General features: G+C 44.3%; 1 protein-coding gene across 2 annotated transcripts in view; it reads left to right on the top strand.

The window, feature by feature from the left end:
• Positions 1-24,074, top strand: part of LOC147445052 (holliday junction resolvase) — a 72,107-nt gene that overhangs the window by 5,744 nt on the left and 42,289 nt on the right. The window contains exons 3-4 of one of the 2 annotated variants that reach the window (XM_086527527.1): positions 8,865-9,005; positions 9,077-9,148. In XM_086527527.1, the coding sequence (XP_086383653.1) occupies positions 8,865-9,005; positions 9,077-9,148 (213 nt within the window). The remainder of the gene's footprint in view (positions 1-8,864; positions 9,006-9,076; positions 9,149-24,074) is intronic. The other variant, XM_086527529.1, reaches the window with a different exon arrangement.

The raw sequence follows: 24,074 nt of genomic DNA, 5'->3' as shown, positions 1-24,074 counted from the left end.
CTTGCTTCGGCAAAAAAAAAGAAAAGTCATCCAAAAGCACTCCAATATGCTAGTGCTTTTGGATGACTTAAAAAAAAAAAAAAAAACCTAAGCCTCCCTTGCACTCCCTTTCTTTCCCTCTTTTGAAATAATAAAAAAAGACACTACACTCCATCCTCCCCCTCTCACAAATTTTGCCCCCCCCCTTGCCAACCCTTTCCTCCCCCCTCTTCTCGGAAAGATATAAGAAGTGGTTTGGAAGATGGGATGCATTACACTTGCGACATGATGCCTCAATAGACTCCCAAGTGAATGAAGCTTTTATACAACGCCAATGTATTACAGCTTCGGAGAAATCTGGGGAGTCACACTTCATACATTATACCACCCATATTGGCCCCAACTACAAAACCATGGTCTTTGATAAAAGAGGAAACCATACTCACCCTTACATGATTGAGCCGACCCCCTTGTCATTGATACACACTATCACAGCCATTCCAATTAGCTCCCACTCTCTTTGATGCGAGAAAGGGCGTTGGGGCAATGCAGAAGAGTCAAATCAAGTGTGAACATTATGCTCATTGCAAGTTCGAGAGTTTGAGTACCACACACTTCTAGAGTGCTCAGCTTTTGGTCACATCCGAACTTGGTTCCTTCACATTTTCAGCCATGACCTAGACCTATACACTTTCCTCTCCCAGCCATAGTGTGGGCTTTCCATTGCGACTCTCATCACCACAATTTTGGAGCATCAAGAATCACTCATCATTCACACACATACTACATCACATGTAACTCTGGTCCCATAGGTCATATTTGACGTCCAAGGACGAGAATTAAATCTATCTATCTCTCTCCCCCCTGCTGGCCCCTCCCTTCAATAACAATGTGTAGGAGGAGAACCTTGGAGCGACCAATTACAATGAGGAGGAGGAGCAATATGAGGAAATGGAGGTTGAAGTTGAAGGCAATGATGATGAAGCTACCAAATTAAAGTAACTATTCTGAAGTGAAAGTCCCCAAAGAACCCAACTTCTTTGCAGATAGACAACGTATGGGAGGGAATACAAGTTTTCAAGTTTCATGGGGGAAATCCCTACTTTCTTTGGAATGGCAGGCCAAGGAAAATCCTTGGATGCACAATGGGGTCTTTGGATCCAATTGCTAGGACAAAATAATGGCATGCTAGGAAACCATAATGGTTTCAATGGAGGAATGTGAGGCAGGCAAGGTCCTAATCACAACTCAGTTTTTGGAGTACAGTCGGGAGGCTATGGAGGAGGAATTGCACCTATTTTTGGCTCAACCTTGGGGTAATTGGTAACACTTTGCTATGACCTACTCCCCGTGATCAACTCACCCTATGGAGTGTTGAAAAAGAATTTTAACAACTGTTTATATCTCTATGGTTAACTTCCTCTTTTGAAGCTGATGTTAACTACTCTTTGAAAAAGGAGAAACTCTCCAAGACTACGATTTGGAATTCTACGCGGAGCAATTGGAGAAGTATTGTTGTGGGCTTCCCTAGGAACTTAAACATTATTGAGGGCAGTCAACAATCTACAAACGATGGCACATGCTCATAGTGGATACAATCTCTTGGTGGGGAAGTTGACCTTCGGCAAGAAGTCTAAAGATCAATCCAAGAAAAGAACAAGTCCCAAAAGCAAGATAACAAGAAGTTCCGGTTTTAGAAGAGGAAAATTAGTGAAGGACCTAAAGATGTTGAAGAAAAGATTGAATGATTCAATCAAGGAAAATGCTTCACGTGCGGCGAAGTGGGACACGAGTCTGTTGGTTGCTCCACTAAACATTTTAAAGACAAGCCTTAGTTCCTGCGGAGGAACGGAAAAACAAAAAGGCCATAACAACCGTTGGGTTAGTATGAGATATACATGGGATGTAGCCTGAAGATGACTCTACAGAGCTAAGTCGAGCTTGGGGAAAAGTGCGGGATCAGGAGATTTTAATCTTCTTTGATGATGGAGCCAAGGCAAATTTTATTTCTCCTGTACTTGTGGCAAAAGCTTGGAGTGAAACCAAAGGAGATGGGGCCTCAAATGGATGTTGCCTTGGCAGCACCAAGACGGGAAGTGGTGGTTACTCCTTTGATAGGCAAGCTGAGGTTGCATGTCTAAGTTTATGTTGGACAAGAAGGCCTTGCTAGGAATGGCATGGCACTATAAAATTATGTAATGATTGATTCTCGAGCCAAGAAGTTGCATTTGCAGCATAGGGGCAAAGAGCTTGTGCTCAATGTCAAACTTTAGGGCGAGTCTGTTCCAATTGTATCAGCTTTACCGGATCTACAAAAATCTTTCGAAGTTCATTGTGGTGCATGTGGAGTAGTATTGGGGCTGTTTTGCAACAGGATGGGCATGCCATAGCTTATGAGAGTTTGCTTCTTACCAAGGCTTAGCCCGTCTCACAAATTTATGAAAAGGAACTCTTGGCAATCATCCATGCCTTGAGCTCTTGGAAGCATTATCTTTTGGGGGCTGATTTCATAGTGCATACGGATTATCAAAGCTTGAGGTATTTCCTCACTTAGACTAAGTTGTCTTAGAAACAGATGTGATGGGCAAATTTATTCTTGTTGTTCCATTTTCAAATCGTTCATGTCATAGGTAAAAAGAATGTGGTTGTAGATGCTCTTTCCCAAAGATCACAAGTGGCGGTCGTCTCTGCTATACATCATCACGCAAGTTCGGCTATTCTATCAAGGATGTTTTCCTATATGCGATAAACCAAATTATGTGTTACCCATCTTCTTCACCAAAAGGTGTTGGCCGAATGTTATTAATGACCCTACGCAGGAGATCGTGGTATAGAGGCAACTCTAAAGAGTCTTATTTCTTTTGGCTTCAATTGAAGGTTGACGTTGAGGGGTATGTTTGCACTTGCTTGGTATGCCATAAGGCCAAGCATGAGAGATATAAAGCACGAGGTTTACTGCAACTGTTGCCTATTTTGGAAAGGCCATGGGAAACCATCGCCATCAATTTCATGTGATCTACCAAGGACAAAGAGTGGCAAATTGCAATGATGGTATTTAAACCATTGTGGATTGCTTTAGCAAACAAGCTCATTTTGTATAGTCAAGAAGAGTATCAAAGCTGATCATATGACGAAGCTTTTTTTGATTTCATATATTCAAGTATCATAGGATGCCTACATCCATTGGTTTCGACAGGGATTCCATGATGACTAGTTAACAGAACGCTTTATGGCATGTGTAGGTCATATTGCATAAACGGATGATATGCATACATGCTGCGACGATTGCTAAACTTTATTATTGTCTAAAAGTGTAACTAGGGACGATTACTCTTCTTTTAAGGGAGGGAATCACCGATTTGGCCCATTTCCATCTATAGGGCTGATAATCTACAAATGTTGTATGCATTTTTGTCATGGCTGCTAAATTTTTGAAGGGTGCTTGGGAGAGAAAGAGGAGTTGGAGATGAACCCTATTTCGCAAAGCATATAGGGCGACCATCAAATGGAGAAAAGGAGGACATTTGGTGGCACATGCAACTTAATTGGAGTTCATGTGGTAGTCGATGCAAGGCAATTGGAGTTCATTCATGGCAGGTGGTTGCTCATGCAAGGCAGGTGGACACTCGGCCAATACATGCACGGCAAGTGTTCGCACATGCATGGCAAGTGGCCACACATGCAAGGCAAGTGCACAAGTGACCCCACAAAGATTGGGCGACTCATTTTACAGCCACACTTGTGATTTTCTTCCAGGGTGCTTCCACTCCCACACACTAGGAGCTGGGCAGGAGTCCACTTGTCCACTGCTCCTCGTTCTAAACTTAACTACACACAGATTACACACTTGTCCAATGTTCCTCATTTACACACAGTGTCACGAGGATGTGGCAATTGCTAACTTGAGTTGTTGGTTTCTTTCCTATGATTTTTGTTAAATTTTTGGGATTCTATTTTTGAAGTTGCAAATGATCGGACATTGTATGGCCAGTGTGAAACGGTCGATGGCCGAGAGTTTCACCCGTAGTCGGGAAGGGCAGGTGACCACGAGTTGGTCGAGCCAATCGGCACTGGAATTCCAATAGTAAAAGGGCGTCTAGGCTCAGTTCAAAGTCATTTAGGTCCCCTCACCACACTCAATAAGTTGGTGGATACCAGGAAACTAACTCAATGGAGGCACAATGACAAGGTGGGGTCACCCAGAGAAAATCACCCGAGAATTGGGCTACATTGCATTTTTGGACGTGGTCCCAGTGGTGAGAGATAGTCAGACGACCAGTGAGAGTCCAATGGAAGCATTTCCTAAAATTTAAGGAACTGCTATTTTGGGCCATGAAATTTGTTCGCGTCATTAGCTTAAGAATGACAAGGGGAACATTTTATTACTCTGCTGCAAAGTCAACTGAGCAACCAGGTGAGATTTTCATGCGGGAAGCCCAATGCGGGGAAATTGCATGCATGAGTGTCAAGTGGCTTTTTGGCCAATTTACCAAGTCTGGGAGAACAGAACTCGTAACTGACTTTTTGGAGCAATTTTGGAGGTTGATAACTCTAATTTTCAGCCATTTCTCTGTATTTTTGAGCTTCCCATGACTTTACCTAGGACCAAGGAGCTTATTTTCAGCATCGGAAGGCATCAGATGCGTGTTTACAAGGCTGTTTTACTGCGTTTTCAGCGATACGTAGGTTTTGGCAGCCATGAAACTCTTCTCCTTTTGCACCTATTTGTTCACAGATGCATTACAGGTTAAGCGCAGAAGAGGGGGTGCTCGATTTATGTTGGGGGGATGCTTCATTGAGAACCTGTCTCACAGGTTGAGAACTATTGTGTGCAAGCTTTCTCTCTCATGTACAGTGTAGTGCAAGAAGTGATGTCTTGCACACTCTACACTGCTCTCTCTCCCCCCTACATGCAGTAATGTGATGCCCCACAAGAGGGCTCTTCATTTGACCTATGTACAATTGTGTGGTCTTATGCTTGTGGGTTTACGTCTTTGGAAGTGAGTTCCAACAGGGGGATTTGTTCAGGACGAATTTTGGGGCCGTTATGCTACCGAAATTTTGCTAGAACAGGTGTAATCTGGTTGGATACAGGTGAAGATCCCCAGGAATCTAGTTTTGTAACTTTACTCTCTAAAAAAATAAAGAAATACCGAAAGGGGCGCCAGTTTTTGGGGCCTACAGGTTGTCAGCGTCTGCTCGGAGCATTCTAGCTTCCGCGCTGTGTGTGCTTTGAAGTGTTGATTCCCGTTACAGGTTTCTTCTACAAGGTTTCTCTGTGTGTTAAAGCTTAAAGTAAAGTTTCGGGTGAAAGCCTATGTCTACCGCCCTACGGGCTGGTTTCATGGTTCCATCGCCATGATAGAATCACTTTTTCCTCAAGAAGTGACCCTCGGTTGGTTTGATGAAGACACAGAGTACAGGAACGCAGGATAATATATGGCTGTCAAAGGGAAGGGCATTATGGAAGAGGGTTCCTCTTCACAGGACAGACAGGAAATTCCGCATGTTCCTACATAACCTTTTCAACGTTCGTCCTGCCAAAAAGTGGTTAAATTAGGGCTGATTTTTTGCTGCGATTTTAGGGTTTGCAAGTATGAACCAAGATGAAATAGGGAGAGGTCTCACGGTGGTAGACTGGCCACTAGACCAAGTGGCACGTTGCTCGCCGATTCTATGAGGTGATTGCTTGGATTCTTTGACGCATTGGTAAATCATCTTGAAATTTGAGCTTACTTGGTCGTGGGTAGTACGCTACAGTGTTGTGGAATTATGCTCATTTGCAGAGGCAAGAGCCTTTTGCACACGTAAAAGTTAAGGGACAGGTTGAAAGATGCTATTTGGTGAAGTTCAAGAACTATCCACCTATGGATGCAAAGTGGATGGAAGAGCATGAACTGTTAGAGTCACCAAATGTATTGCAGCTTTACCTTGAGTCCTTTGGGTTACAGCCTACGTATGCCCCAATCCAACGTTTGCAAAGGAGGGGTAATGATAGAACTAGCACATCAAATGTACTCATGGATTCAGTGCAATAGCAGTGTACATTGTTGGACAAAAGTATGAAGGTCTTATTAAGTCGATTGGGCACATGTTTTGACAGTTTTTCTTGCGGATACATGCGATGGTGAAAGGATGCTTACCACACTAAATCATCTATGGCATGTATATATGGCACGTAATTGAGGACGTTTGCGATTTTAAGAGGGTGGTATGTCACGAGGATGTGGCAATTGCTAACTTGAGTTGTTGGTTTCTTTCCGATGATTTTTGTTTAATTTTTGGGACCCTCTTTTTGAAGTTGCAAATGGTTCGACATTGTATGGCCAATGTGAAACGGTCGACGGCCGAGAGTTTCATCCGCAGTCGGGAAGGGCAGGTCACCACGAGTGGGTCGGGCCAAATTTAGGTCCCCTCGCCACACTGAATAAGTTGGTGGATACTAGGAAACTAACTCAATGGAGACACAATGATAAGGTGGGGTCACCTAGAGAAAATCACCCAAGAACTGGGCTACATTGCATTTTTGGACGTGGTCCCAGTGGTGAGAGATGGTCAGATGACCAATGAGAGTCCAATGGAAGCATTTGCTAAAATTTAGGGAACTGCTATTTTGGGCTATGAAATCTTTTCGCATCATTAGCTTCAGAATGACAAGGGGAACATTTTATTACTCTGTTGCAAAGTCAATTGAGCAACCAGTTGAGAGATTTTCAAGCGGAAAGCCCAATGCGGGGAAATTGCGTGCATGAGTGCAAGTGACACTTTTTGGACAATTTACCAAGTCTGGGAGAACAGAACTCGTAACTTACTTTTTGGAGCAATTTTGGAGGCTGATAACTCTAATTTTCAGCCATTTCTCTGCATTTTTGAGCTTCCCATGACTTTACCTCGGACCAAGGAGCTCATTTTCAGCATTGGAAGGCATCAGATGCGTGTTTACAGGGCTGTTTTGCTGCGTTTTCAGCAATACGTAGGTTTTGGTAGCCATGAAACTCTTCCCCCTTTTGCATCTATTTGTTCATAGATGCATTACAGGTCAAGCACAGAAGAGGGGGTTCTCGATTTATGCTGGGGGGATGCTTCATTGAGAACGTGTCACAGGTTAAGAGCTTTTGTATGCAAGCTTTCCCTCTCATGTACAGTGTAGTGTAAGAAGTGCTGTCCTGCACACTCTACACTGCTCTCTCTTTCCCCTACGTGCAGTAACGTGATGCCCCACAAGAGGGCTCTTCATTTGACCTATGTACAATCGGGCGGTCTTATGCTTTTGTGCTGAGGCAAGAGCCTCTTTGAGCAAGAACAAGGGTGTATTTTCAACGCTGGTTATGCGTTGTTTTTGGATTGTTTTGCAGCCGTTTGGATGCCAGAAGCATTGGGAATAGTGTTCTACTGTTAGAGGACAGTTCCAGGACTGTTTAGGGTTGAAAACATGGTAAAAACAAGTAAATACAGCGAGTTGTAATTGCTGTTTTTGGGCTGAAAACGAAGGGTGTATGTCTTTGGAAGTGAGTTCCAATAGGGGATTTGTTCAAGGCGAATTTTGGGGCCGTTTATGCTACCGAAATTTTGCTAGAACAGGTGTAATCTGGTTGGATACAGGTGAAGATCCCGAGGAATCCAGTTTTGTAACAATGATGGTGGAGATCTACAACAATGTGGTTTGCAATATTGTATTGGTTGGTGGAGCTAAAATGAAAATGATGGTAGGAGACAATGAGAAATTTGAGACTCAAGTAGGGGCCCATGTCCTTCAACCTTTGCATGGCACGATTGAACTACCATGCACCAGGGGATCACCAAGAATGCCATGTGAACATTAGCAGTTTCTTGGAAATTTTACCGCCAAAACATGTTAATACTTATGTTGCAGCTCATGGTTTTTTGGCAAGTGGGCCTTGCATAAGGAGTTTAGTCTAGTATCTCTCGGACTACTTTTTTGCACTTAAGGTCATTTTCTATGATGAAATGGCATGCTAAACCTGCTAAATCAACATGCACTATTGGAATACTCGAAGCTCAACCAAAAGCCTCAAGGTAAAACTCTAACAATTGAAGAGTATCTACCAACTCCTCCATCCACTTGGCATCAAGAGTAGTGTGACAACCCGAAGATGTGGCAGACTGCACGCTGTATGGACAAGGATAATAGTCACATGTCCAAAATACATTGTTTTTCAAACTCATATAAGTCTTAAATAAGCCATGCAATTTAGCATGTGATATATTGAACTGAAGCACTTGATAGAATGGGGTTTACAGTCTACTACATGAAAGTTCAGGTTTAAACCATCAAGTGATTGTCTGCAATGCGGAGGACGCATATGAATGTAAGACTCACAAACTGTCATGCAACCTTTCATGTGAGTGGGGTTTAAGACTAGATTTAACTTGCGCCATCCTTTATATGTGATTCTGGGATTTTCCTGAATCATCCAGGTATAGATTCAAGAGACTATGAAGGTTTTATCTCGTTCCTTTCAAGAATAGACCAGGCTTCAGCCCAGTAGAGAGGTTGATGTGTCTACTCGAATACAATGGAAAATCCCAGCTGTTTTTATGTTCTATTCAAACACGACACTCACTTGTAGGGAGAAACATAATAAAAGTACAACAAGCCAACAAAGGCATTCTTCAGCTCAAAGCAGAGGCACACATGGAGCCTTGAAAGAATATTGTTTGGCAATGGTGTATTTATATATGTATATATATTTCCATACCAAGGTGATGGTGGATGACTGTTAAATTGAGAATTAATTGAATGATAAATGGAGTAAGAATTTGACAGTCTATTTCGGAGAACCTTAAGTAAGTGATTGTCCATTTCCCTTTCGCATGTGTAAGCCTTCTTCCACCAAATTTTGTGCCTTGATTTATTGATTCAGAGCTGTTGGGAAAAATGTGGAGGTCTAGAGATGTTTTCAATACAAACTGCGGTGTCTATGCTTAGGGGGGCACAAAGGCTGTTGTTGCAGTCCCAAGAAAGCAGCCAACTCTTGGCATCAGTGCTTGTTCTTGCTTTGAAGGTGATGAGTTGTTTTCACAGGTTTTATACTTTCTATTTCTGCCCTTCGCTCAATATTTCCTTGATTTGCAGATACAAAGTTGGTGTGATGGTAGCCTTCGTTCTTCGAAAGAGCCTAGTCAAACAATCCCTAAGACTCAAAATGTGAGCATTCTTTAATCCCTCTTACTTCTCTATTTAATATTTGGTGGGAGTGGTAAAGTCCATTTGTAATTTCTATGCGACACACCATATATACCTGTAATTGCACTATCTCTGTAATTGCGCAAGCCCACCTAATGTGTCGCACAGCAAGGACAATTCAAAGTAGTTTTCTGCCTGTGTCCTAGCAGATAATGGTTGGTCAGTTAGACTACCGTATAGATTGCTCTTGAATTTTTTGGCATTTTAATAATAATTCATTTGTTTTGTTGCTATTAACTTCCAAGGGTTGCCATCATCATTGAGTCTTTTCTTTATTTCCATTCTATCCACACGTACCTGTATGAGAGCTTGTATCTATTTAAATGGGCAAGCACACATGGACGCAAAACACCAAAACCAGCTGGTGTGATGCACAGCAAGGACATTTCATAGTGGTCAAGTCCATTTCAAATTTCTATAGAAATAACACACATACATGTATGAGAGCTTGTATCTCTTCAAATGCGTCTGAACTTATGGACACACACAACTGATGTGATGTACAACAAGAACATTCCATAGTTGTTTTCTGCATGTGTCCTAGCAGATAGTGCTTCGCCTTCTCATGCTCGTCGAACATTACTTCCCCGGTTTGATCGATGTGCATGACATATGCAAGACCCATGCAGATGGGTGGGTATAAAATTACGAATCTGAAATCAAGTTTTAGAGGGTTTGAAAAAACACCATGCTACATTGAATAGGGCGGTGGGAGAGCATTGAATGAGTGTGAAACCGATTGGTACTTCAAACACAAGTGGTGGATGATTGAACAAATTGGTGGTGGAAGAAAATTGTAGCGCACCTGCTGCCAACCAACCACAGCTCGCCAACTAGGAGAGGCTGTTCTCATCGGGCGGAAGGAAGCAACGCAGGGAAGTGCCAACACATGGTAACAAAGATGTTTTTTCGGACCGACCCCCCCCCCCCCCCCCCCCCCCCCCCCCCCCTCTGCGTGAGCATGAATTACAGAAAAAGTTCATTTTATATCATTTCTTTAAATTAAAAAAAAGAGGTTCAACTCTTTTAGTGTCTCTTCAGCCCCTCCCCTATGTTCACATCAGGCGGCGTCCAACAATCACCATTCCCTCTTCCACTCTCTCTTGTGTGAACAATTAGGCGGTGGAAGAGTGTAGAATGCATCTCCTCCACCCGGAACATGGGATTTTAGGGGGCATCTTCTGCCTCCCCACTGTGAACCCAACATAAGAACACTGCAAACAAATTCGCTTGCGAGAGGCAAGATTGGGGGGCTATCCCCTAAGGTGTGTGCCCTTGGTGGTATTTTGATATAATGTTGATATTTTTTAGGCCCCCCCAATCTAGGAAAAATAAAAATCCTTTCAAAACATCTTAAGTGCATAAGTGAAGGGTGAGTTTAGGAAATGAAAAGACCCGTGACGTGGAAAGTCAAGACTTTTTATTTCCATATAAATAGAGATGGTCGAGTGCACCTTCATACATTTGTGTTTTGCTTTGCTTGTTTTCCCTTTAGAATTTTCTTCTCTTTAGAGTGTGCTTGCACTATGTAAGTAGTGAATATAGTTTTTTGGGAGCCATTATTATATTGACATCTAGTAGGTTATCTATGCCACGATAGTAAAAAAAAGCTTAAAAAAAGAGAATCTAGGACACATCCTCTATTCCTCTTTTTGTTGATTGGAGCCGAGGAGGCAAGAGGAGCCAACTCTCTCTCACTCTATCGTTCCAGTTCAACACAGCTCCATTGGGAGAGGCCTCCATGCATACTCGGTATACCTTCACGAGGGAGTCGATTCACGTGTACACTGACGAGATATACAGGCAACTATGTACTCTAGAGCCAAGACAACCACTAGATGAGCTCACCCAGATTCTGACAGAAACGCTACATGATGCAGCATCAGAGGCATATCCCCACAACCAACCTACACGCAGACGATCTGGGAGCCTGCCTCAGAACAGCTGATATGATGAGTGTAGAGAGACGAGGATCAGATTACAGAGAGAGGTGCTCATGGGTACTAACTACTACACATAGACAGTCACTGATTATCTTCCGTCACCTAGTGCGACGAAAGAAGAGGGCTTACCTATCTCAATTAGAGCGTGATCTGTATCAGTTGTTTATGAGTCAAGATTGTAGCGAGGCATGGAGGCTTTTCAATGAGCACTCTCAACCGCTAGCCATCACTTCCACAGAGACATGGGGGGAATATGTTACATCTCTCTATACAACATCGGGGCAGCCACCTTTGCCTGACCCTCCAGGGGCATGCCCAGAAACATGTACTTTCTTTACTGCTGAGAGGGTAAGGAAAGCTATTGACAAGATGAAGACAAGAAGAGCACATGATCATGGAGGTTTGGTAGCAGAGCACTTTATCCATGCCATGTCTATCTTCAAGTCGGGAGATCCTATGCTTCTTTGGAATTACCGAACCATCATGGTTGGTCACACTCTGGTGGATGGGCAGAGAGAGAGGGCATACGGGCAGCAGAATAGACAGGGTTCAGGAGAGGTTTCTCCACTCTTGAGCAGACTTTGACACTCAGAGCCATTATTGAGGAGGGTAGACACCATGGCAGGAGGATATATTGTAGCTTTGTGGATTTCCGCAAAGCCTTTGATACAAGTGCCACGAGCTAGACTCATACGCAGATTGCAAGACATGGGGGTGCCCACAGAGCTGATCTGGGGGATCTTAGCTTTATACAGGACAATGATAGGACAGATACGCACTACTCGGGGCATGTCCGACATGGTTCACTCCACCATTGGGGTGAAGTAGGGTTCTCACCTATCTCCGACTCTCTTTGGGATATGTGTAGATGAGTTTTCAGATTATGTACATATAGAGGTGATAGAGGTGCTCAGCTTGCAGGGACATGGATTCCGTTGCTATTATATGCTGATGATATTGTGCTGATCTCCGATTCTCCAAAGGGAATGCAGCGTCATTTAGATGCATTGCATGTATTTGCATGGGACAGTGGATTGTCTGTGAACCTTGGTAAGACCAAGGTAATGGTGTTTAACACCACGGCGCAGTGGGTAAGGAGGTCCACCCCACTTTTACATATGGTCGAGAAACTGTGTAGTATGTAGATACATACACTTATCTTGGGGTGGTTTTCAGTGGTCCAGTATTTTCCTTGAGGCGTGCAACAGATACACGATTGACCAGAGCCTATGCAGCATTGGGGAGACTTGAGAGGATATGTTCGCAGGTTCAGTTCCAGGAACCTCGGACAAAGCTTTGGCTCTCTAACACGTTGGTCACTTCGGCCCTGCTGTACGGAGTGGAGATATGGGGCCCTCCAGTTGATCATCATAGCAGAGCTGGCAATACTGATGGATGAAGATGTATGGAGAAGCCCTTGGTGTCTATGATTTCTCGGATGATTAGGGCCAAGGCCTCAGTACCACATGACATTCCTCAGTACCACATGACATTGTTAGGGCGGAGCTCACTGCTCCTCGATTGGTCACTCACTCGATCAATTTCATTTATGCATAGCACTTGGGCTCTCCCTAGAGATAGATATGCTCGATTAGCCCTAGAGTCTTCGCGACAGTTGGCATTGCAGGGAGATAGATCATGTTGGTATGTAGAGATGGCATCTTGGTTTCAGTTACATGGCTTTAGTATGGACCGGCTACCCCCCATTTCAGTACTCTCTGGATGCACTCTCCATCTCCCTCATTAGGGCAGAGATTACCAGGCTCATCAGACATGGCTTGATTCAGTTGGATACGAAGAGGACATGGATACAACCTACACATGAGCTAGGTACGAAGATGACTTTCTATAGAGAGCATCTTCTCCAACTCACGGAGGATGGTTTTGTGATCAGACCAGGATACATGGATACTCATCTATCCCACGGGATACGATGTGCTATTGGTCAAATACGCACATCCTCACATCAGCTAGAGATCGAGACATGCAGATTTAGAGGAGTACCCGTTGAGTCCAGGATTTGTCAGGTGTGTCAAATAGAGCCAGAGACAGAGCTACATTACATATGTCACTGCCTAGTATATTATGAGATACGAGACTGCTTTCAATGTCTATTCAGAGAGGGTTTTGGGACCTTTCTAGAGTCATGAGATACCAGGATCAGAGATGCCTCGGATTATACTTACTGGAGATTCGCAAACACAGAGAGGACCTCTTGAAGGGGGCAACAATGAGCGAGATCCAGTGACAACGAAAGATTACAGAATTCTTTCAGTCAGACAGAGGAGTTCGAGCAGCTCCCACAACATAACAACACCAGAGGCACCAGAGGCATACTGCTTGATCGAGCGATAGAGTTGGGACGGTCCCGTCGCCCACGAATGAGGGGCCCTCTCGATATCGACGCAGATTGCGACAGAGGATTCATACCATATTGGCGTGACATAGGAGCCGTTCCGCATACTGATGTATATACATATGATGCCTCGACTGTTAGAGAGCTCCATTGCATTGTATCAGCTCATCCTTTGTATTTCCTATGACCTTTGTATTCGCTTTCACCCCGTCCCTACCCACTATTTTCTTTTCAGTTCTTTGTACTTTTTGTACCTAGACCTGGTATTAGATTCACCACATGTAACCTTTTGATCTCGTAGGTCATTTTGGCCTTTGAAGCTTGCGGTCAGATACACAGGCGGAAACAATGCAGACGGAGACATCATACGCGTAGATGGCGGGAAGAGCGCACGAGTGGCATCATCATACGCGTAGGTGGCAACATCATTCACACAGGTAGGCGCTTTTACTCCATACGCGTAGGAGGGTCATCATACGCGTTGGTCAACAGACATCATACGCGTAGGTCAGCAAGCATCCTACGCATAAGAGGTCAGGCATCCTACATGTAGCTGTGAAGACATCATACGCGTACCTCAGTTGGGCATCATACGCGTAGGATTTAGTGGGAAATTCTGTGTGCGAAATGGTAAGTGAGCCCGATACATCTCTGTAACGACAAAACGTGGAAGCAATCTCCCTTGCACAGGACCTTGCACAGGACACAGAAGCCGTCAATGTCTCACCTGTTTGCAAGTCGCGAGCAAAGGCAATCTTCATGCTCACAAACAAGCAGATGGCACAGATGGAGAGAGAAATGAAGGAGTGGAAAACAGAGATGGAAGGATGGTGGTAGGAGAAGGCCAACCCCTTCAGATGGTCTTCAATGAAGGCGCACAATGGAAAGAGAGCCTTAACGTAGAAATACACACTCAAAGAAGAAGTCTCGGCCCTCAAACAAGAGAACCCAAACGCCGAGATACAGACACTCAAAAAAGAAGTCTCAGCCCTTAAACAGGAGCTTGTTGATAGAGTAAGTAGTGGACTAAAGGAAGGCGAATTTCAGCCCTCCTTGATAGATGAAATCAAGAAAATCAAGGAACAGGTAAGGATGATCACAGAGGAAGAGAAACTGAGCGTGGCAAAGACATCTTCATGGGTGGAGATGATAATAAGGACACAGAAAAAGGCGGTTGAAGCCGAAAAATGGATTGAGGTCGCCAAGAAAGGGAAAGGTCAAGAGACTCCTTGTACACCGACACTTATCAACATGACCCTCGAAGAGGAACAAAGAAGGCGGATGCGAGCACTGCATGTGAGAGTGACCGGTCTCAAGGACATAAACAATCTGGAGAAAGAGGTCACAAGCCTTACATCCATGATGGGGATGGAGAAGCCTTTGCACACAAATGCATGGAGGGTAGGTAAGAAAAGTGATGGCACGGGAGAGTCTTCAAAGGGGAGAGCTCTCATATTACGCTTCCCCTCGTTGGAAGAGAAGAAGGAATTCTTGAGGAAGAGGCCTACTCTCAAAAAGACATGTATTTTCCTCGACGATGACCTGACTCTCTCACAGCTCGCACATATGAGAGAGGTATGCCAGAGATTACAGCGGCAAGGGAGAAGGGAAAGATGGCCTTCTACAGAGATGGATGGGTGGTGATTTTAGAGCGGTGCATTGCATGACGGTGCGAGACCTATGGTACCACATTGAAGATGGCTACCTGGAATTGTAATGGGTCTATGAGGTTGGACGTGGGTGCATTTGAGGATAGTTTCAAAGATAAGGATATTGTGTTCTTCTCAGAGATTCATCAGGTCCCTGGACAGGTGATGCCACATGTGCTGGGATACAGATGGGAGAGAGCTCACATGACAAATGCGAGATCTGAGCATGGGAGTAGAGGTTCAGGAGGAGTAGCAATGCTATTCAAAGAGGAACTACAACCATTATTGCATATTTTACGAAGAGATGATCATGCTAGATATATGTGGGTGAGATTGAGAGCTGACACATGTCGATTCCTATATATTGCCATATGTTACTTTCCTCCCAGTACATCAGTGTATGATGTATCCAGAGGGCAGTCGCCTTTCTCTATACTAGATGATGACATCTGGGAGTTTCTAGGGATGGCGATATCATTCTCCTAGGGGACTTCAATGCCCGAACGGGCAACTCGCAGACAGTCTTCTACGACACTTCAGATGAGATGGTTAGAGAGCTGGATGTGGGTGAGTTGGGACTTGACACATGCTCAGATGACAGAGAGCAGACGGAGTATGGGAGATACCTCATGGAAATGACGACTACACATGGATTAGCCATACTTAATGGCTTACAACGATTTCCTGGAGCAGCCGGTTTCACATGCTTTCCACACAGACATGGGTCCACTACAGTGGATTATGTTATGACACAACCGAGCTTTGTCCCTTGCATTCAGGATTTCACAGTGGGAGCCAAGCCAATGGGCATAGCAGTAGATCATGCTCTCTTGACACTGTCCGTTAAATTTCAGTATAGTACAACCCAGACATCAGGAGGCAGGTCACACACCCGCTATACATTTACACCAGAGACTGATTTCGTTTATATAGAGGAAAACTGGCACAACTGGCACAAATGGTACAGGCCTCTCAGTGGAGGAGTGCACCACTCTACTGACTGAGACATTGTATGGGACTGCATCAGTCGCATACCCACACACTCAGCGGGGCAAGAGACGACATTCTGGGAGCATGCCCCAGAATAATTGGTACGATGAGGAGTGCAGAGAGATGAGAGCCCAGCTTCAGAGGGATCTTCTTTTAGGAGTCATTACTTACAGACAGTCTGGGATTGCTTTCCGACACCTTGTGCGACAGAAGAAGCGAGCTTACCTAGCTCAGATGGAGCGAGACTTATATCAGATGTTCTTGAGTAGGGACTCAGGAGAGGCATGGCGACTCTTCCATGAGCACTCCCCTCCCCTAGTGATTACTTCACCTGATGTGTGGGGCCAATATGCGACATCATTATATACGGTTCTTGGACAGGAACCCCTTCTAGACCCTACCAAGCCTTGCCCGGCTATTTCTTTACACCTGAGATGGTACAAAGGGCTATCGACAGGATGAGGACCGGGAAGGCATATGATCATGACAATCTAGTAGCGGAGCACTTTATACATGCGAGGGATATGCTGATGGAGGTTCTCGCAGTGTTGTTCAATCGTGCCATGTGTGAGGGATTACCTGAGACTTGGAGGTTGTCTAATATTGTGCCCATCTTCAAGGCTGGTGACCCTACAAAGCCTGGGAACTACCGCACTACTATGGTTGGACACACCTTGGCACGGTTGTATGTATCTATTCTGGAGCAACACTTGAGTAATTGGGCAGAGGGCGAGGGTGTACGAGCAAAGGGTCAGGCCGGCTTCAGGAGGGATTTCTCGACCCTTGATCACGTTCTGACACTTAGGGCCATCATTGAGGAGGGCAGAGAACATGGGAGACGGATCTATTGTAGCTTTGCGGATTTTCACAAAGCATTTGACATGGTACCAAGAGGTCGATTGATGCGCAGGCTACAGGAGATGGGGATGCCCATAGAGGTGATTTGGGGGATTATGGCTTTGTACAGATGAGTGATGGGACAGTAGGGATCCAAAGGAGGGAAAATAGGGATCCAAAGGGGGGGCCATCTGCAAAAGAGCTATGTGCAACAATGGGCTCAAAAGACCCTAAGGTTCGGCCCATTAAGACTTCCAAAATGCCAAGGTTCCAAAATTCAAAGGTTGTGTCCAAAGGTCAAACATTAGGGGAATTGGATGCTTTGTGTGTGTCCCAAAAAGTCTTTGTCAAGCCCTACATAGGAGGGGGTGAGCCCAAGAAGTAGGGGATGAGAGAGAAACACCCACACACACTCACAAGCTTCATTTGTACAGAAGGGGAAAGAGGGACACATGTCAGCTCCCTAGGCCAGATGTCCACAATGTGTACTCAAATCCTATTGGATGGCCATGGAGGTGACCAATGAGAATTAGGCTAGAGTAAGTTTAGTTTAATTAATTTCAAAACACTTAATAAAAGAACCATTAAGAATTAAGCTCTCTAGAAGACTATTGGATAGTCTCCCAAGGGGACCAATGAGCATTCAACAGCCCGATGGCTTGCCTGATTCCTATTGGTCAGGAGGCAATCCTATTGGTCAGGAGGCAAAGGGGTCCAATGAGAGTTTAGTTGCATTTATTAATTACCTAAAGTTCTCACAAAAGGGGAAAGGTGGAAACATGTCAGAAGGCTATCACTTATGCTGCTTAATTTCCATTGGCTAGGCTTGGGGAGGTCCAATAGGGTTGTAGCATGAGTAATTAGCAAGGGAGGTCGACCAAGAGAGAGAGGGGCTGATTTTTGCAAGGCATTATTCACTCACACACTCACACAATCTCATGTGTGAAGCAAAGAAGACACTCTCTCCTTCTCAAGCTTTAATGGAAAGCTTACCACCTCCTCCAAGCTTGTGAGAAGGGATGCCTACACCAACGACTCTTGGCTTTGTGATGCAAATCGAACCAAGAGCCAAGCTTCAATGCATGCTCATCTCCTCTACCATGCTAATTACTAAGCTAAACTATGCTAATATGAGTGATATATGTGAGGAGATGTACATCTTTCTCGGAAGAATACTCCTTCCTCTCAATCTACTCTCATACCTTGCTAGCTCTCACCATCTTCGGAGGTGTGTGAGGTCTTGGGTCTGAGACCCTGAGGGAATTGATGTTGTGTTTGATAAGTGTTTTGCTTAGTGCATGAAGTTTCCATCTTCATTGCAGTAGCCAGTATTGAAGGAACACAAAGAATTGTATTGTAAAATGTCTCTCTTGTCGGAAGAAACCATAATACAAAGCCTTTTGGAGGGGGGACCGGCACCATGCAAATCCTGTCCTCAACTGTTGTCAATTGCTTAATTTCTCTCTCTTTTGAAGTATTGTTCATGCTATCTCATTAGGTGTTATACTTTTTGTTGCTCTCTCCACCCAAGCACTCTTGTTATTCTCTTACGAAGCTATTCCAATGAAATGCTCACTATGTTCATGCTATTTTCCGTTACACACAAGTTACTAGGCCATTAAATGTTACATTGGTATCAGAGAACAAGGTTTCTCTTTTCTTGCTCAAGAAGGGAGGTCCTCAAGCTAACTATAAATGGTTGGTACTATTAATTGCATGTGAGTAAGTAGAATAGGGTTTCTCAGCCTTGGAGTGCGCCTGCCTTTGTGCAGTTAACGGGGCATCACCGTCGAGAGCTATGGTCTTAATAGTGGAGTCCTACAGGGCTTGCCTACGGCTTAACCACTATTGAGCTATTAGAATCTTGACAGGAGTCGGTGCTGTTTTGGTGTTGAACGACCCTCTCTCCTATTCCTTGCAATTAATGGTATTCGAGCCACGGGTACAGTAGCTTGAGTGCTTTTTCTAAAGGGGTAAAGAGGAGTAGCAACTAGGGCTTGAAGTGCCAAGGTACACCTAAAAAGTTTATACCTCAAAGTTGTTAGAATGGCTGACAATAGTAAAGAGAGTGAATTAATGTTGATAACTTTGATTTTGCTAATGAGCAAGCTACTAATGATGCCCCGATGCTTGTTAACTATCTTGTTTCTAGGCTTCAACAAGCCATGGGCAATCCATCCCTCCAAAGTGAAGTGCAACGGCAGCTTCATGCTCATGGGATTCTCCAAGCTCCCCACCATGACGAGAGAGCACCTAGGAAGCCTCCTTGCGAGACTTCCAAAAGAGGCCTCTCTCCGATTCGGGAAGAAGAAGAGGATCCATACGAAGGGCTCAGAAATTTGCTCCTTGATGTCGCATCTCCTTCTCAAAGGAGAATTCAAGAGCCTCCAACGAAGCAACGAGAAAGAAGTGAGTCTCTCGCCACCTCGACGGAGATGGCTCCACGGAGACGGCGGGCTAAACGCTCTCCATCACCTCCAAAATGGAGAAGACCATCGCATACTTCTCCACACCATACTTTAAAGAGGGATGACAAAAAGCAAGAGAAGAAAAAGGTGAGAAAGAGGACACCCTCTTCTCCATCTTCTTCATCCTCTTCCTCTTATGAAAGTGATGGTGAAGACAATCAAGATCAATGCAAGAAAAAGGCGAGAAAGAGGTCACCCTCTTTTCCGTCTTCCTCAAATTCTTCATCTTCTGAAGAAAGTGATGGTGCAACCTTTGAGCCATAAAAAAGACGAGGGCATAGGAAATCCTATGCCGCGTGGAAGAGGTCATCCAAGCTCAAGAAGTTCAAAGAGGGAGGGAAGAGCATCTCTTTCCTTGCCTACGATGACACTTTTGGGTGCTACGGACAAGTCTTGGCCTTTATCCAACAATTCGATGCGGCGTTTGGAGATGAGGGTTTCACGGAGTCCTCTAAGCTACGCCATGTAGCTATGCACTTTCAAAAATCCGCCAGACAATGGTGGTCTAGCCTACGTGCCAACGGTGAAGCTCCACGAACATGGAAAGCTTTAAGAGCTTCCATTATGAAGCAGTTTTTGGCCACCGATGCCAAAGACAAAGTACTCACCGAATGGCGAAGCTTAAAGCTCTCTCCTTACGAATCCATTGACAAATATGTAGACAAGTTTTGGGACCTACAACTTAAAGCTTCTCCTGAAGAGCTTGAGCGTTATCGCAAGGATGACCGCTGTTTCAAGTGCGGCGAGCAAGGGCATGCGTACCGCGCTTGTCCCCAAAAGAACACCCGCCATGAACCTCCTAGAGCTACCTTGTTCGAAATCCAAGAGGAGGAAATTCACCACAAATGATCTCCTCTATGCCATGCTTGGGAAAACGTAAGAGAACATGATGCTTTTATTCTCTTTGCTCCTGGTTCTACTCACAATTTTATATCTATAGAGTTGGCCACCAAGCTAGGCATACAAGCCTACGAGATGGGAGATGTCCTACCCGCAGACGGTGCTTTCAAGGGGTAGGAAGCTTTAGTCACTCCCTTAATCGGGAAATTGAGGCTCCCATGTCCAAAGCTATGTGGACAAAGAGGACTTCTTTATCTCTCCTCTCAAGAATGAGGATGTAATCCTAGGGGCACCATGGTTTGATCGCATGGTTGCCAATGTTAAATTCCCTGAAAGGAGAATCTCCTTTAAGTTCAGGGAAAAAGATATATATATAGATGCTAAGGAAATGGATAACACTATACCCATTGTACATACACAAGCTTTCAACAAGTCAATAAAGAGCTCTATTTCCGTGTACATGATTTTTGTTAAAGATTCTCAAAACGAACCTAATGTTTTAGCAAAAGAAAATATACACAATCAAAAGGAATTAGAGTTATCCAATTTTCTCAAGTGGTTTCAGGATGTCTTTATTGACGACATCCCTTCTGAGTTACCTCCTAAATGAGGTAATGATGACCATGCAAGTGAACTTCTTCCAGGAAGTTCACCGCCTAACAAACCTCCTTATAGAGTTTCTCAAGCTCAACATCAGGAGAGATTATACGGCAAGTGCATGAGTTAGTTGAGAAGGGCATGGATAGGCCTAGCTCATCTCCATTTTGTTCTCCTCTGCTACTAGTGCAAAAGAAAGACGGCACATATCGTATGTGTGTCGAATATAGAACACTGAATAGGATCACTATCAAGAATATGTTTCCCGTTCCACGGGTAGAAGACCTATTTGATAAGCTTCAAGGGTCCACCTACTTCAGTAGGATTGACCTAAAAAGTGGCTATCATCAAATAAGGATAGTTGATCAAGACATTGTAAAGACCGCATTTCGCACTACATTTGGTCTTTACGTATACATTGTCATGCCTTTTGGCTTGACCAATGCAACAACCACATTCAATCGCTTGATGGAGAAGCTATTCAGGCCTCACCCAACCTTTACTGGAGTGTTCTTTGATGATATCATCATCTACTCTAATTCATTAGACGAACACAAGCGACACCTCCAGGTAATATTTCAAGTTCTAAGAGAGAATAAACTTTATGTTAATCGAAAGAAAAGTGAATTTTTCTTACAAGAGATTCAATATTTAGGTCACATTATCTCTCAAGATGGCATCCAAATGGATCCATCAAAGTTAGAGGTAATAAAAGGATGGCCTAAACCATGGAATCTTCATGTATTAAGAAGCTTTATAGGTATGTGCGCATACTATAGACACTTCATAGAAAAGTGCTCACTAATAGCAGGACCATTACATGACCTAACAAAGAAAAACGTTAGGTATACATGGTCTGCCAATGAGAACAATGCTTTCAAAAAGCTTAAAGAAAAGCTTATCTCTCAACCTGTGCTTACACTACCGGATCTCTCAAAGCCATTCGAGGTCCAATGTGATGCTTGTGGTGATTACCTTGGAGTTGTTTTGCTTCAAGAAGGGCATGCCATAGGCTATGAAAGTCGAAGGCTCGACCCTGTTGAGCAAGCTCTAGGCATATATGGAAAGGAACTCCTCGTAGTTCTACATGCCTTAGACTCATGGAAGCACTATTTATTGGGGACTCCTTTCATTCTACGAACGGATCACCAAAGTCTTAAGTACTTCATGACGCAGACCAAGCTCTCTGACAAACAAATGAGGTGGGCAAACTTTCTTTCGCAATTTCATTTTCATATTGCTCACATTGCTGGCAAGCATAATGAAGTAGCCGATGCACTCTCAAGACGGCCGAGAGTGAATGCGGTTTCCATAACAACTCACAATGATCTATCTTCTATGATAGATGAGTATGCTATTGATCCCGATTTTAGAGATGTGATTTCAACCCTTGCACTAGGGAAGAAAGAGGAACCATTTACTTTACAAGATGGTTATCTTCTCTATGGCAATAGACCGTGTTACTAGCTCACTATGTGAGAAAGTAATGTATGAATCTCATGCTCCTTCTTATGCAGGGGACCATCCCTCACCCTCACACATTCAGAGATTTGCAAGATTATTAGACATGATCTCATTCAGGATACTAGAAGGACTTGGCTGTCTCCGTCACATGAGTTGGGGAAAAAGATGGTTTTTATCGAGACCATCTTCTCTGAATGATAGATGACAGGTTCATCTCACGTCCCAAGTATATGGATACCCATCTATCTCATGGCATTACATGTATTATTGGTCAGCTATACACCTCATCTCACTAGTTGGAGATAGAGATTGGCCGATACAAAGGTATACCCCCAAAAGAGAGATTATGCCAGGTTTGCCAGAGACAGCCAGAGATAGAGGAGCACTATATCTGCCAATGCACAACATACTACAAGATCCGTGGTCGTTTTCATTGCTTGTTTAGAGAGGGCTTTGGCCTCTTATCTCGCATCATGGATTACTATGATTAGATGTGCCTAGGTCTCTTCTTGATGGAGATTCAGACTCAGAGAGAGACTACCCTTAGGAGCAGAGGACCTACACAGAGGGCTTTGGCCCCTTATCCTGCATCATGGATTACTATGATTAGAGGTGCCCAGGTCTCTTCTTGATGGAGATCCATAGAATCAGAGAGCCTACCCTTAGGAGCAGAGGACCTACACATAGAGGATCCATACAGAGCCAGATCACTACTTTTTACAGAGGGACTACTCCGGATGGCCCACCGAAGGTTACCCAGTCACACCCTCATCGGGGAATTCTTCTTGATCGAGCCATCCGCTTGGCCGCTCGCAATGCCCGAGGATGCGAGGATCTTCACAATGTAGACGAGGTCTACATCGGTGGTGGCTACGAGCATCATTGAACGACATCGAGCATGCCCCCCCCCCCGAGAGCTGACCATGGAGGACATTGGACATTGAGGCTCATGGGATGATCACCATTGTCTACTTCCCCTGTTGTGCACCTTAGCCCTCGTGTGAATGTACCCACTCCTTATATGTATTTTGAGCTGATGTGTTATGTGATAAGGACATTATTGATGACGACGAGGATCTAGGCTGGGCGTACATACCTACCCATTGTGGGTACCCTCATTTATTTTTATCTCTATGTTCCCTTGACACTACACTAGAGTCACACATGGTTGTAACCTTTTGGTCTCATAGGTCATTTTGGCCTTTTGAAGACTTTAATTAACATTTCATTTCTCATTGATCGAGCCATCCAGCTTGGCCGCTCACGCCGCCCAAGGATGCGAGAATCTTGGCTGCAGAGCATCATTGAGCGACATCGAGCGCCCCCCACCCCCCCCCCTCCTTCTCTTCCCCTCCCCTCCCCCATACACACACACACAAAAAAAAAACTGAGAGTTGACCACGGAGGTCTTTGAGGTCATACTGTAGAGACCCATGAGAGAGCTCATGGGATGATCAACATTGTCTACTTTCCTCAATGTGCACCTCATTAGCACTCATGTGATTGTACACCTCCCCATATGTTTTGAGCTGATGTATTATGTGATGAGGATGAGGATGTAGGTTAAGCTTACATACCTACCCACTCTAGGTATCCTCATTTATTTTTATCTTTATATTCCCTTGACGCTGTACTAGAGTCACACATGGATGTAACCTTTTGGTCTCATAGGTCATTTTGGTCTTTTGAAGACGTTAATATAACATTCTATTTCATTTTTGTGTGTGTGTGTGAAACTTTTAG

The sequence above is a fragment of the Adiantum capillus-veneris genome, chromosome 13 (assembly GCF_014529385.1).
Source record: "Adiantum capillus-veneris isolate H3 chromosome 13, ASM1452938v2, whole genome shotgun sequence".
NCBI lineage: Eukaryota > Viridiplantae > Streptophyta > Polypodiopsida > Polypodiales > Pteridaceae > Adiantum > Adiantum capillus-veneris.
Note: the sequence above shows the minus strand (reverse complement) of the source record. Positions and strands in the feature narration are given on the sequence as shown.